Consider the following 15,659-nt stretch of genomic DNA (forward strand, 5'->3'; position numbering starts at 1 on the left):
TCGACGATCCACTCGATCTAATCGTCGAGTTTTGATGGTGGTGGTGGGGGAGGTCGGTATGGTATGGAGGAGAAGAAGAAAAGAAGATGAAATGAAAAGAATAAAACTGATTTAGGGTAATTAGAATTATATAGGATAAGGATAGTCTTGTAACTACACCCATATTTGACCTCCCCTTAATAAGAGCACTATGTCCATATAAATCTGGGTATACCCCAGTTAATCTGAGTATATCCTAATCTCATAGGCTTGTTAATGAACCAAAATTGAATAAAATTATTTGTTGAGCAAAAAACAAGAACAAAAAAATATATAGTAAGCTAGACTTGCGCACTCAGTAGACACAAGTCTCATGAAAGTTCTAGCCATGATTTTTTTTTTTTCTTTTTTTTGATTTCTCGCTTCAATTTAATTTAGCTTGCATTTGATTATTTCAAAAATATGCGCAGCTTCTATTTATAAGGAGAACAATCACTGTACCCTAGTTAGTAAGTTCGCGAATGATTCGCGAATCATTCGCGAATTTTTCCGTATCACGAATTTTACCGTCTTATTCGCGTACGTTTGCAACTCCGAATCCAAGTCGCGTATTATGTGGCATTCCCGGATTATTCACGAATCGTTCACGAATTTTACGTATCCCGAATGATACGTCCGCTTAATTCGCCATAAATTCTTTAGCTTTTACTTTTCAAAGACTCCACTTTTTGGGCTTTACTGCCTCCCGAACATACACGACCGAATATTAGACGTGTTGTAATTTTTATGAAACAAAAACGACTGAAGAGATTTGAAGGTGAAGGTGAGAGAGATCTCAAACTCAATAACCAAGCATCTAAACCACCATACGACGTCCTTTTGGATAACTAATGTTGTATATATTATTAATATCATCATATTGAGTTTATTTTTTCCTTAAATAACTCACACATATGCATAAAAATTGGTCTATGACCTTATAAATACAAATTATTTGTTATATATATACCGAATTTTCAGAGCCGAACTCACATTTATAAATCGAATTATACACGTACGTATGCCGTTCCGAATTAATGACGAATCACGTCCCGTTGACCGAATTTTGGACCGAATCTGGATTTTACAACACCGTATAATACTCATACGTTTGCCGTTCCGTACGTTTACCGAATCCCGAATTGTTAACTAGGCACTGGACTGACTGGAGAGTGGACATTTGCCTTTGATTTGCTACTTATTATATTATTATTACTACTTCTATAAACACAAGGCAGCCACGTCTTGCACGATTACATTTACATATTTTAGAAGCATAAAAATCAAATAATCAAAGACAGCCATCAAATCAAAGACTGTCATTTTGATTGGTATGTATACTTTTCATTCAAAATGATCTTTTTAGATATCTTAGAAGTTCGAAGGAACTCTAATAGTGGAGCTCAGGTTTATTTTTTCAGATAAAAGAAAAAAATGCAATACCAAAATTGTTGTTCGAATCCTTCTCCCATTTCTTCAAAGCTGGTGCGTTGAAAAAAGAAAAAAAGCATTTGCTAAATGCCGTTATCATATGAGAACCCTGCCGCTAGCACAGTGCATTATATCCTTTCTTTCTTTTTTTTTAATAAGAAAAACAGAGAGAATGCCCAAACGAGAGCAACAAGCTCTAAGTTACATAACGGTGTTCAGATAAGCTAATTAAGAATAACACCATTCTGAACAATCACAGTTGGATGAGAGTCATAAATAAACGTCTCAGCAGTCAAAACATGAACTGACTTGAGAGTATCAAAAAATTGTTGGAGGTCAGGACCCTTCCAATTTAAGTTATGTAATAAGTTTGACTGAATGGAAATTTTGCTAATCTAATAGCCTAGAGTTCTGATGAGGAGATACTTTAATTAAGTTGCCTAGGACAAAATCGATAGCTTCAAAATTTCCTCCATGAGTCTGGTTGAATCCTACTTGGAATCTTGCTTGAACCTCCATCTAATAACCCTTCTTAATGGCATGTAAAGTTTCACCATCTTCTGCTGCAAAGTCTATGTTGGATTTCTGCATATCTTTGCTCCATTTCAGTGCTAGATGAGCTCCCCTGTCTGTCCTTGTTGCTCTGTTAAGTCCAGTTGTTGTGTCCTTGTAGTTCCTTGCTCCCACACATTGGCATGAGAAGGACATAGCAAATAAAGCAAAGTTAGTATAAGAAGGTAAATCACCATTAGCATTGTTAGTATTCACCTCAAATATACTAATGCTAATGGTGAAATTCCAAACTTATCCTTATGATGGTTTATAAGCCTAGCATTTCTTGCAAGGTGTTCATTGTTGGTATCCTGATAGTACATGTTGTTCAGAATGTGCCCTGGATTATTTACCACTCTGTTAAAAGAGAAAACATGATGAGTTATTTTCAATGCAGTACTATCAGCAGAAGGGGTAATATTCTTGAAAACCAAACTCACATCTGGCTTTCCATATAAACAAGCAAATAGTGGCAAAAACTGCATTCCAGCTGGTAGTAGAGTTGTAAGTAGTGAGCCAGCTATTAAGCCAATCATGAAAAGAACAGAAGTTACTGAATAGCTGATAAGTATTCCCAAATAATTTTCTCCAGACATCAGAAGCAGCAAGGCTGGAGAGGAGGACATGAGTAATATCTTCCTCAACACTCTTGCATATATTGCAGATTAGATCAATATAAGACAGAATACTGGCATTCTTAGCATTGGTTGGAAGAATGCCATGAACACATTTCCATATGAATAACTTAATAGCTGGAGAAGTATCAAGTTTCCAGATTTTATCCCAAGGAAAAGTGAGAACATCACTGATATACTTATAAGCTACCTTCTTATCATAAAGAGAGCACAGAGAAAATCCCTTTGTTAGAAAGTCTCCAAGTTATTTTGTCTTCAGTATTGATGTTGTCTTGAGTACGTTGAATAGACTATTGAACATCCTGGATGCATCATAAAGCTAAAATATCCATATCCTAATCTCCATTGGTGTTGAGAAGTTGATTGACAGTGTTAAGGTTAAAAGGGTAGTTAGGTGGTTTTGGAAGGATGTCAATTTGACCATACTATCCTATGAGAAAAACTTTAGGATTCAATATATCAATTGATGTTGGAAGTTTTTGTTTAATTTGGATGTATTGTAGTATACGGTGTTTAAGCCTTTAAGGTCATGGTTTCTTAACTTTACGGCCAGATATAATAGCAATTAATGTTAGGAATTCTTAGTTCCATCGTACACTGTCCTGAATTTTTATAATCTGTATAACCTAATTCTTAATCAAATATCTTATCAATGGCTTAAATTTGCATCACTACGGGAAAAATCATCATTGACGACACAAGATAAGCGTTGTAGTACCCCTACGACAACTCCATTTCATGCATTGTGGAATGGGGGTATTGTAGAAAGACCAAGTTTTTCTACAATGGTTGACACGTGTTGTAAAGGGTGATGTGATTCATGGTTCGACAATAGTTTGTCAATGTTGTGATTCTCCTTCGATTTTTTTTGATAACCTAACACAACTCTTGCTTGTATTGTAGAACAATCGTGGACAACATAAGTAGCATATCGTAGAAATTTTTAACACAACACTTATTAGTATTGTGAATATTACAGTTAGTACACTTGTTAGCATTGTAGAAGTACCTTGATACAACTATACTATGTGTAGTAGGACTATCTTGGACAACACATAGTTATGATTGTAAATAAACTATTTTACAATACTTGTGAATAAGATCAAACCCATATTTCAGAATATATATTTCACTTTTGTCACTACTATTTGTGAAATGTAAAGAAACAACTAGATTAAACTGAAATGTAAATAAACAATTGGATTAAACTGAAAGACTCATTCAAATTAAACCAAACCCAGAATTAAAGCATTCACATACCAATGTGATATACACAAAACATACAAAAAAGTGGCAGTGATATGTTTGTTACCAAAAGTTAAGTCTCCAAAAAGATCACAAAAGATTAAGAAGTCTATTGGTAGATTATTCTATCTTTGGGCCATGTGATAAAATTTGAAACAGCATCATGAACAGTTCTGACTTCTGAAGTAGCTTGGTAGACAAGAGCATCATCCACATAAGAAACCTTCACACATACAGTGTACACTGACATTTGATAAAACCTTCGCACATTTCCAAAAGAAGTAAAAAACAAAAGAGACTATTAACTATAAGATGGTGAGATATAGCCTGCTTTGCGTTACTATGAGATTCTAGTCCCTTCTCCGAGTTGAATGTCCTAGTAAACAACTAAAATAAAATATGTCAGATACCATAAGACATAAGGGGCAGTACTAACTGAGAATTTAATTTAAATGCACATTACAACATACTTGCTACAAGTGTTGCAAGCGACTGGAGTAGCAGCAGATTTTGGAGTTTTTTGTTTTATTTGTCACTCTTACCAGCCTTCTTAGCAGGATAAGGAGTCGCTATATGGACCCCAGTTCCCTTCTTTACATCATCACCTATATTCAAAACGAATATTCAAAATCTTACTACAGAAGTTCAAGTATAAACAATAAAAAACAACATACCACTAAACAATATAAGCAACAACAATCTGCTTCTTTCTCAAACAAATTGATGTCGCCAACTGGAACAGTATTTTGAGGCATCCTAACTCTTAACTGGTTACCTCTGACATCTTCTCGATCTTCCATGCCCATTAAAGTATTTTGAAGCATCCTTGCAATGTTGATACACCTTGACCTTCACTTCCAGGGAGCCATGCAGCTACGAGAGCATCAACATCTGATAGATAAGGTTCAATCACAAGAGGTCGTCCATAGATAACAACAACAACACACTTGATAGAGCCACAAACGTTCTTCATAGTGATCAAACCAGGTTCAGGAATTGTTAAGTTAAGGTTGTCCCCCGTTGTCTCTGCATATGGTTGCTCGCCCATCATGAATTTTACCTTCAGAATTCTCTTCACAGCATCGTCAATCCTGCTCATGGGGATTACGTTCTTCCCAAACAGGTAGGTTAGATCATGGATAAAATCAGTGTGGTTCATTGGAATCATGATGTGCAGAAATACCCAAAACATTTAATATGTCAAAGTAACTTATTGTAGTTCTAACGTTGAACTTTTAGTTTATGTCAAAATGGCCATAATACCATGTCAATGTCGGCATTAATCCCAGAATGGACGGAGTAAGTATAGTTGGTGCCTGCTGGTGAAGTAGTCCTGTCAATACCTTGCCAATCAGAAATGACGAATCCCTAACACATAATTCAAGCAATAGAAACAACAGTCTGTCAGTCATGCCTTCATTTTTCTTGGTCCAAATTAGTTTAGCTAATGCTGGTCTAGTTTAAAGAAGGTTTTCTATATACCCTGAAATTAAGAGTGTCTTTGAGGAAGTTAGTAACAAGATCACGGTTAGCATGCATCTTTTCGCTGTTCCAGCTTGAGTACGAAACCATGATGGTTGATACACCCTTGATGATTGAATTATAATAACCAGGCATATGAATACTGAGTAGTCCATGCCAGTCAGTCACTGTGTTGTTCTCGTTAATACCCTTTGTTGTGCCACCATCACCAACGAAATGCTTTGCACAAGCAGCAACCTTGTTGCTACAACACACCAAACAAAATAATAAGTCAATCCAAATAAAATTATATGATCTTCTTGCAATGAAATAGTAAAAATGATGTGAAATCTTACTTTCCACCAACATAAGGAACTCCTTTTCGAGAATCCGCGGGAACATCTCCTTGTAAACCAAGAATAATCTCAGTCATTTTCTGAACAATCTTCATCTTCTGGTACTTGGCTTCAAGTATGGCTCTCTCTTTAAAAAACATTGCTTCAATTTCATCATGCTTAGTATGCAAACAAGAAACAAAATTGTCAAAAACCCATTGTAGATAGAATCAATTAAAGACCCACAAGTCACTGAACACGAATAAGAAGGAATAAACACGGTAGTTAATCATCACTGGGAACTCAACAATTTCAAATCCTGATAAGAACCCTAATCTCTAAAAGCATTGAATAACAAAAACCCTAAACAAATAATTCAATTAGACCTCTATATCATTTCCAAGATTCAATTAGATTATAAAAACCCTTAAATCCCCACAAAAATACACAAATAAATAAACCATGACTCCATAAACTTACCATAAGATCCCCTTTTCTTCCACCTGAATTCATCTCAGCATCTCTTCTCCACTGTGCTCGAGCTCAATACTTATTCAAGTTTGATCGTCGATAGAAGCAATCAACAGCTATCTCCCATTGATTCAACACATAAGATCTCATTTCTTAATAACTATCTTTAATAGCCAGTGAATACAAACAAAATAAGAACAGAAACCCTAGCTTCTCTAATCTTCATTAAAACTCACACATCAATCACTAATTCTTCCTCATCATACTGTGTTCACAAAACCCATCTTTAATTTCTCCATTTCTAACTCAATTAACGATTCACTGAGAAAACCCTAGTTCTCGATTCATAACAGGACTCAATCTTCTTTTATAAATCCTCACGATTTAAATTTCCTCAAGCCATACCTCAATTTCACCTCTCGATTTTCAACTGAAGAAGAGCAGAGAAGAAGAACGAAAAAAAAGAAAGAAGAAGAGAGAATAAGAAGAGAAAATGAGTTTCAAAGAAGCCATTGCAATTTGAAAGAACCGATCTACAACTTCCGTATGTTTTTTTACATAAGAGAGTGATCGAGAAATATATTCTGTGGTGAGTTAGGGTTTTATTTTGCAAGGGAGGCAGAAGATAAGGTTAGAGATGAAGATAAGAGAGGAAATGAAGAAACTGTGAGAAATTTTCTTTTGATCTTCTATATACCTATATTTAAACGGCCAAGATTTGATTTAAATATGGTCATACGGATTATGGATATCTTTGGACGGTGGAGATTTGATTTGAGACTGTCATACGGATCAAGGAAAGTGTGTTTTCTTTGTGTGTTTCTTTGTGCTTTCTCTATGTGCTTCCGGATTGAATTTCGACTAGTCACATAAGTCGTGAAGTAATTTCGACTATCCATACATGTCATGAAGTAGCTTTAGTTCACACTGGAAGACTCGGGTTCTCAGGATACACCATTGAAATCGATAAATATGAAGCTCTTTGTGTGTTTTTTTGTTCTTTTTTTGTGATTTCGATTTGTGCTTTTGTGCTTTATTTTTTTGCTTTCGGTTTATTTTAACTAGGGTTAGTAAGATACATCATCGAAATCGATAATTATGAAGCTCAGTGTCGACTCGAACTTCAAATGTGGCATAATGGGATACAAACTATGAATCGGGAAGCTCCAGAGGGTTCTGACTTCAAGCTTAGCATAATACATCATCGAAATTGATAAATATGAATCTCAATTTAGATTCGAAATTAGGTATAACGACAAATAAAGTATGAATCATGAAGCTCCAGGAGGGTTCTGACTTCAAACTTGGCATGATACATCATCGAAATCGATAATAAATATAAATCTCAGAGTCGATTTAAACTTAAAATATGGTATAACGACATAGAAACTATGAATCATGAAGCTCCGGGAGAGTTCTGACTTTAAACGTAGCATGATATATCATCGAAATCAATAATAAATATAAATCTCAGAGTCGATTTAAACTTAAAATATGGTATAACGACATAGAAACTATGAATCATGAAGCTCCAGGAGAGTTCTGACTTTAAACGTAGCATGATATATCATCGAAATCGATAAATATGAAGCTTAGAGTCGATTCGAACTTCAATTATGGTATAAAGACATAGAAACTATGAATCATGAAGTTCCGGGAGAGTTCTGACTTCTAACGTAGCATGATATATCATCGAAATCGATAAATATGAAGCTCAAAGTCGATTCGAACTTCAAATATGGTATAACGGCATAGAAACTATGAACCAAAAAGCTCTGGGAGGGTTATGACTTCAAGCTTGGCATGATACATCATCGAAATCGATAATTATGAAGCTCAGTGTCGATTCGAACTTCAAATGTGGCATAATGGCATACAAACAATGAATCAGGAAGCTACAGGAGGGTTTTGACTTCAAACTTAGCATGATACATCATCGAAATCGATAAATATGAATCTCAATGTCGATTCGAACTTCAAATTCGGTATAACGAGAAACAAACTATGAATCATGAAGCTTCAGGAGGGTTCTAACTTCAAACTTGGCATGATACATCATCGAAATCGATAAATATGAATCTCAGAGTCGATTCGAACTTCAAATATGGTATAACGACATATAAAATATGAATCATGAAGCTCCGGGAGAGTTCTGACTTCAAGCTTAGCATAATACATCATCGAAATTGATAAATATGAATCTCAATGTCGATTCGAACTTCAAATTAGGTATAACGACAAATAAAGTATGAATCATGAAGCTCCACGAGGGTTCTGACTTCAAACTTGGCATGATACATCATCGAAATCAATAATAAATATAAATCTCAGAGTCGATTTAAACTTAAAATATGGTATAACGACATAGAAACTATGAATCATGAAGCTCCGGGAGAGTTCTGACTTTAAACGTAGCATAATATATCATCAAAATCGATAAATATGAAACTTAGAGTCGATTCAAACTTCAATTATGGTATAACGACAGAGAAACTATGAATCATGAAGTTCCGGGAGAGTTCTGACTTCTAACGTAGCATGATATATCATCGAAATCGATAAATATGAAGCTCAAAGTCGATTCGAACTTCAAATATGGTATAACGGCATAGAAACTATGAACCAAAAAGATCTGGGAGGGTTATGACTTCAAACTTGGCATGATAGATCATCGAAATCGATAATTATGAAGCTCAGTGTCGATTCGAACTTCAAATGTGGCATAATCGCATGCAAACAATGAATCAGGAAGCTACAGGAGGGTTTTGACTTCAAACTTAGCATGATACATCATCGAAATCGATAAATATGAATCTCAATGTCTATTCGAACTTCAAATTCGGTATAACGACAAACAAACTATGAATCATGAAGCTTCAGGAGGGTTCTAACTTCAAACTTGGCATGATACATCATCGAAATCGATAAATATGAATCTCAGAGTCGATTCGAATTTCAAATATGGTATAACGACATAGAAACTATGAATCATGAAGCTCCGGGAAAGTTCTGACTTCTAGCTTAGCATAATACATCATCGAAATTGATAAATATGAATCTCAATGTCGATTCGAACTTCAAATTAGGTATAACGACAAATAAAGTATGAATCATGAAGCTCCAGGAGGGTTCTGACTTCAAACTTGGCATGATACATCATCGAAATCAATAATAAATATAAATCTCAGAGTCGGTTTAAACTTAAAATATGGTATAACGACATAGAAACTATGAATCATGAAGCTCCGGGAGAGTTCTGACTTTAAACGTAGCATGATATATCATCGAAATCGATAAATATGAAGCTTAGAGTCGATTCGAACTTCAATTATGGTATAACGACAGAGAAACTATGAATCATGAAGTTCCGGGAGAGTTCTGACTTCTAACGTAGCATGATATATCATCAAAATCGATAAATATGAAGCTCAAAGTCGATTCGAACTTCAAATATGGTATAACGGCATAGAAACTATGAACCAAGAATCTCTGGGAGGGTTATGACTTCAAACTTGGCATGATACATCATCGAAATCGATAATTATGAAGCTCAGTGTCGATTTGAACTTTAAATGTGGCATAATGGCATACAAACAATGAATCAGGAAGCTACAGGAGGGGTTTTAACTTCAAACTTAGCATGATACATCATCGAAATCGATAAATATGAATCTCAATGTCGATTCGAACTTTAAATTCGGTATAACGAGAAACAAACTATGAATCATGAAGCTTCAGGAGGGTTCTAACTTCAAACTTGGCATGATACATCATCGAAATCGATAAATATGAATCTCAGAGTCGATTCGAACTTCAAATATGGTATAACGACATATAAACTATGAATCATGAAGCTCTGGGAGAGTTATGACTTCAAACTTAGCATGATACATCATCGAATCGATAAATTTGAAGCTCAATGTCGGTTTGAACTTCCTAAGAACGATGAATTCATTCATCTATAGCTAAGATTCCATTGGAATATTCTCCGAAACCTTAAACATACCACAAATTTGTTAACTTCGACATTGAACCTGGCTACGAGCTCAAAACCTGGCCTTGAGTAGACTACAATAAGTCGGAAACTGCGTAAGAACGATGAATCCACCAATCTACAAGTAAGATTTCATCGGAATATTCTCTGAAACCTTAAACACACCACAAATTAGACACTGAACCAGGATGTGAGCTCGATAGTTGGTCGCGAGTGGACTATTATAAGTCGAAAACTTTATAGGAACGATGAATTCACCAATTTACAGATAAGATTCCATCAGAATATTCCATTTACAGGTAAGATTCCTTCGAGATATTCTACGAAATATTAAAAAAATCATATTTCTGCATATTGTATGCGTACCCGGATCCAAGATCGAAACCTGGCCTTCGAATCCCCCAAACCTCATTTTTTCCGACATTCTATATTTTAACTTCAACAACACTTATAAGTGTTGTTATACGTTTCTATTAAAAAAAAAAAACCTAAACTTGTGAACTGTAAGGATGGTTGATGAGCTAGACATCCATGCATTAGGTTCATGTTCGAATCTCTCCTCTAACGTATTTTTCATTATCATATATTTTGTGTTCTTCAACAACACTTGTGAGAATTGTGATAGGCTAAGTCACTACACTTATGAAACAAAGTTGTTATACCTAAATGTCGTCACAACATTTTTGTTAAAGGAGTTGTCGTTTGTTTTCTTAGCGCAACCCCTTGTTCCTAAGGGTTGGTAGTGATGATATACGACAACTCTTCCTTTGAAACCAGTTGTAAAACATATGACTTTCTACGATGTATAGCGAAGTGTTGTAAATCTCCAGTTGTAGGTGTATATTTTTCCCATAGTGCATGCTAATATACCGGGGTTTTTATGTGATTTCCCTGTCTAGAACCAAGCTATTACCCTAGGCTATGTATGTATAAGTTTGATATATATGTTAATGGCAACTTCGTCGAATAAACATTTTGCTGATAATGCTGAAGGCATATGTTATAGTTTGAGCTGTACGGATGGTTATCCGTTAACAAATGTAACTTTCCCACAAATGGTTTTGCTGCCGAATTGTATCACAAAAGCTTTCTTATTATGTGATTCCGGGGTAGTCAAAGCTATTAGTTTGATGCCTTTGTTCAGTTTTCCTTTGATTTCCCCCATTGATGTTTATGTTGTTTGCAGGTACCCAAATGCAAGACAACCGCTGCATTGCATCCACGGGAGAGTTTCTTTGTTTTGGGATTAGGCATTCATATGTAGAAGAATGCAATCGTTTTCATTGTGATTTTTATCTTTAACTCCGTAGGTGAAGTTCCCTTTTGATGGTTGTGAGATGGTAACAATGCACGAAACTGCATTTTATAGGATCTCTTTTCGAGTTCTTAAATGTAACTGGATATTTTTGGTTGAAAATTTGTCGAATAAATTTTGAGTTTATTTGGAATGAATGGCAGGCGCACCGCGCGTGCGTGTTATACTAGTGAGGATAAAAGAAATAGCACTCTTTTGAAGAGACAATCACGCAGAATAAATTTAACAGAAATCCCTGTATATATCATGAAACCACGATATATAGCTGGTAAGAATAAGGTTTGCTTAAGACCACTTATATTGGTGGCCAAGTAGAATGTTCCCGGTTATGAATGTCAAGGACCAATACCAAGTGTGCTCTTTTCATTGCGATCTTGAATGGTGTCTACAGGTATCTGCCGGCTGGGGTGGCATCGGTTTTATGAGCATCAACGCCATGGGATGGGTGACATTGGTTTCATCGGCATCAACGCCATGGGATGGGGGACATTGGTTTCATCGGCATCAACGCCATGTTTTTTTTAACACTCCAGACTACCTCCGTGTCACCACCATTAAGGATTTCTTCTAGATCGTAGTCTCCATTAACCTTCACTGCAAATAATTAAACATATATATATATACATGCAACAACATGCGACAAAAGAGAAACAATAAATCACCACAGCGTTTAGAGAAAAAAAAACTAGCTAGTATGAAAAATAACAACAAAATTAAAGGTGAAGATAACAACAAACTTAGGTGGTAAAACAGCCATCGTAATGAGAACCAAGAGAAAGGCAGTAGACAGAAGTCTCATGAAAGTTCTAGCCATGATATTTTCCTTTTTTGACTTCTGGCTTCAATTTAATTTAGTTCACAAAATATGCACAGTTTCCCTCTCTATTTATAGAGAGAACAAACACGGGAGATTTGCTACTTATTATTATTACTACTGCTATAAATACAAGGCAGCCACCCACGTCTTGCACGATTATATTTACATATTTTAAAAGCATCGAAATCAAATCAAAGATTGCCATTTTGATTGCTATGTATACTTTTCGTTGAAAATGATCTTTTCAGATATCTTAGAAGTTCAAAAGAACTTTAATAGTGGAGCTCATGTTTATTTTTGCAGATAAAAGAAAAAAACGCAATACCAAAATTGTTATTTGAATCCTTCTCCCATTTCTTCAAAGCCGGTGCGTTGAAAAAAAAAAATCGTTTGCTAAATGCGTTTATCATATTATAATAAAAAATAGTTGGTGGGTGGAAGTCCACTTGGTGTACTCCCCTCAGCCCAAATAATACAATGAAGTGTTAGGCTGGTCCTGGTTAGGCCCGCCGGCATGGTGTTAAGGCTATTTTCTTGGAAAATGGTTTACGCTACAGTGCACTTGTGTAACCAGGCAACAAAATAAAGAATGTTGTCACAATTCTTGAAGGTGCCGTTTATCTAGCTATATTCTATTATCTCATTATGTTTTTTTGTTATAACAAAATCTATAACCAGGTAATAAAATAGGGAATGTTACGATAATTCTTGAAGGTGCCGCATATCTATTTATATTCTACCATCCCATTATATCCTTTTTTTTTAATAAGAAAAACAGAGAGAGTGTCCAAACAAGAGCAACAAACTCTAAGTTACATAACGGTGTTCAGATAGGTAAGATTAGCATCATTCTGAAGAGCCACAGTTGGATGAGAGTCATAAATAAACGTCTCAGCAATCAAAACATGAACTGACTTGAGAGTATCAAAAAATTGTTGGAGGTCAGGACCCTTCCAATTTATGTTATGTAATAAGTTTGACTGAATGGTAATTTTATAATCTAATCGCCTAGAGGTTCTGATGAAGAGCTACTTTAATTAAGTTGCCTAGGACAAAATCAATAGCTTCAAAATTTCCTCCATGAGTCTGGTTGAATCCTACTTGGAATCTTGCTTGAACCTCCATCTAATAACCCTTCTTAATGGCATATAAAGTTGCATCATCTTCTGCTATAAAGTCTTGGATTTCTGCATATCTTTGCCCCATTCCAGTGCTAGATGAGCTCATATGTCTGTCCTTGCTGCTCTGTTAAGTCCAGCTGTTGTGTCCTTGTAGTTCCTTGCTCCCACACATTGGCCTGAGAAGGACATATCAATTAAAGCAAAGTTAGTATAAGAAGGTAAATCACCATTAGCATTGTTAGTATTCACCTCCAATATACTAATGCTAATAGTGATTCCAAACTTATCCTTACGATGGTTTATAAGCCTAGCATTTCTTGCAAGGTGTTCATTGTTGGTATCCTGATAGTACATGTTGTTCAGAATGTGCCCTGAATTATTTCTCACTCTATTAAAAGAACAAATATGCTGAGTTATTTTCAATGCAGTACTATCAGCAGAAAGGGTAATATTCCTGAAAACCAAATCACATCTGGATTTCCAGATGAACCAACAAATAGTGGCAAAAACTGCATTCTAACTGGTAGTAGAGTTGTAAGTAGTGAGCCATTTATTAAGACAATAATGAAAAGAACAGAAGTTACTGAATATATGGTGAGTATTCCCAAATAATTTTCCCTAGACATCAGAAGCAACAGGGCTGGATAGGAGGACATGAGTAATATCTTCCTTAGCACTCTTGCATATATTGCAGATTAGATCAATATAAGACAGAATACTGGCGTTCTTAGCATTGGTTGGAAGAATTCCATGAACACATTTCCATATGAATAACTGAATAGCTGGATAAGTATCAAGTTTCCAGATTTTATCCCAAGGAGAAGTGAGAACATCACTGGCATACTTATCAACTATCTGCTTATCATAAAGAGATTTCACAGAGAAAACCCCTTTGTTTGAAAGTCTCCAGGTTATTTTGTCTTCAGTATTAATGTTGTGTTGAGTAAGTTGAATAGACTGTTGAACATCCTGGGTGAACAATAAAGCTAAAATATCCATATCCTAATCTCCATTGGTGTTAAGGTTAAAAGGGTAGTTAGGTAGTTTTGGAAGGATGTCAATTTGACCATCATACCATCTGTCCTCCCAAATGTGAATTAGATTACCATTCTCAATTTTCCAAATGTAGTACTTTTGGATATTAGTAATTCCTTCAAGAGTACCTTTCCATATCCAAGAATCAGAAGGTTTAGGTTTGGTATATATCCATCCTTATGAATTCATGATTTGGGAAATGAGCCTTCCTAGAGCAGATTCATAATGAATAAGGTTCGGTGATTAGTCTCCAGGCTATTTTGGTGATCATGGTATTGTTGAAGTATTACATATTCTTGAAACCCATACCTCCAAGTTATTTCGGTTTGTTGACAACATCCCAAGCTATGTAATATATGCCTTTAGGTTTAGCTTGATCCTTATTCCAAAAAAAGTCTCTCTGAATAGCATTAATCTCCTTACATGTGGCCTTTGGAAGCTTGAAGAAGTTCATTTGGTAGATACTTGAAGTAGAGGTTACAGACTGAATCATAGTAACTTTACCAGCAGTTGATTGAGTAGCTTTCCATCCAGCAAGTCTGAATTTTAATTTATCTATGTAGAGTTTGAAGTCCTTCACTTTGCTTTTGTTGGTGAAGAGAGGGGATCCTAGATATTTATCCTTGAGTTCAATCTTCTGAACTTTCATGAGTTGGCTTATGCTATCAACAATATTAGGAGCAGTGTCTTTAATGAAAAAGATGCCAGACTTAGTAAAATTTATCATCTTCCCAGAAGATTGACTGAAGTCCTGAAAAACCTTGATAACATTTATGCATTCCTCTATGTTAGCTTTACAAAAAATCATGCAGTCATCAAAAAATATAAGGTGACTAATAGCAGGATCATCAACACTTAATTTAACCCCATAAATCATGTTTTGAGTTTCAGCATGCATAAGATATCTGGAAAGGGCCTCCATGCAGAAAAGAGACAGGTAACGGGAGAGAGGGTCACCCTGTCTGAGTCGCTAGTGGGATTGGAGAATTTTCCAGGAGAACCATTCACAAGAACAACAAGATTGGTAGTAGAGATACATTGTATAATCAGGTTACACCACTGGGGACTAAAACCCATTTGAGCCATAATTTTCATAAGGAGTTACCAGCTGACTCTGTCAAAAGCCTTTGCCATGTCAATTTTGATACCCATAATGCGTTTAGCTCTTTTTTTCCCATGTCTGGTATTCATGTGATGGATGAGCAATGACTATGTTATCAGAAATTTGT

At 35.5% G+C, this 15,659-nt stretch overlaps 2 protein-coding genes across 2 annotated transcripts; both read right to left on the reverse strand.

Annotated features, from left to right (window-relative positions):
• Positions 1-5,126: 5,126 nt before the first annotated feature.
• LOC113315859 (beta-glucosidase BoGH3B-like) lies at positions 5,127-6,224 on the reverse strand. Its single transcript, XM_026564107.1, has 4 exons — positions 6,158-6,224; positions 5,699-5,856; positions 5,364-5,607; positions 5,127-5,249 (listed from the first exon to the last, which is right to left on the reverse strand). The coding sequence occupies exons 1-4, from the start codon at positions 6,188-6,190 to the stop codon at positions 5,127-5,129; spliced, it is 558 nt and encodes a 185-aa protein (XP_026419892.1). The 5' UTR covers positions 6,191-6,224.
• An 8,522-nt stretch (positions 6,225-14,746) lies between these two features.
• Positions 14,747-15,352, reverse strand: LOC113315861. Its single transcript, XM_026564108.1, has one exon. The coding sequence runs from the start codon at positions 15,350-15,352 to the stop codon at positions 14,747-14,749; it is 606 nt and encodes a 201-aa protein (XP_026419893.1).
• Between the last annotated feature and the right edge of the window lie 307 nt (positions 15,353-15,659).

The sequence above is a fragment of the Papaver somniferum genome, chromosome 10 (assembly GCF_003573695.1).
Source record: "Papaver somniferum cultivar HN1 chromosome 10, ASM357369v1, whole genome shotgun sequence".
Lineage (NCBI taxonomy): Eukaryota > Viridiplantae > Streptophyta > Magnoliopsida > Ranunculales > Papaveraceae > Papaver > Papaver somniferum.

Coding starts and splice junctions, on each gene's coding strand:
- LOC113315859 (XM_026564107.1), bottom strand. CDS start 6,190: ATGAATTCAGGTGGAAGAAAAGGGGATCTTATG. Junction 5,857..6,157: donor GAAGAAAAGGGGATCTTATG/GTAAGTTTATGG, acceptor TTGCATACTAAG/CATGATGAAATTGAAGCAAT. Junction 5,608..5,698: donor GTTCCTTATGTTGGTGGAAA/GTAAGATTTCAC, acceptor GGTGTGTTGTAG/CAACAAGGTTGCTGCTTGTG.
- LOC113315861 (XM_026564108.1), bottom strand. CDS start 15,352: ATGGAGGCCCTTTCCAGATATCTTATGCATGCTGAAACTCAAAACATG.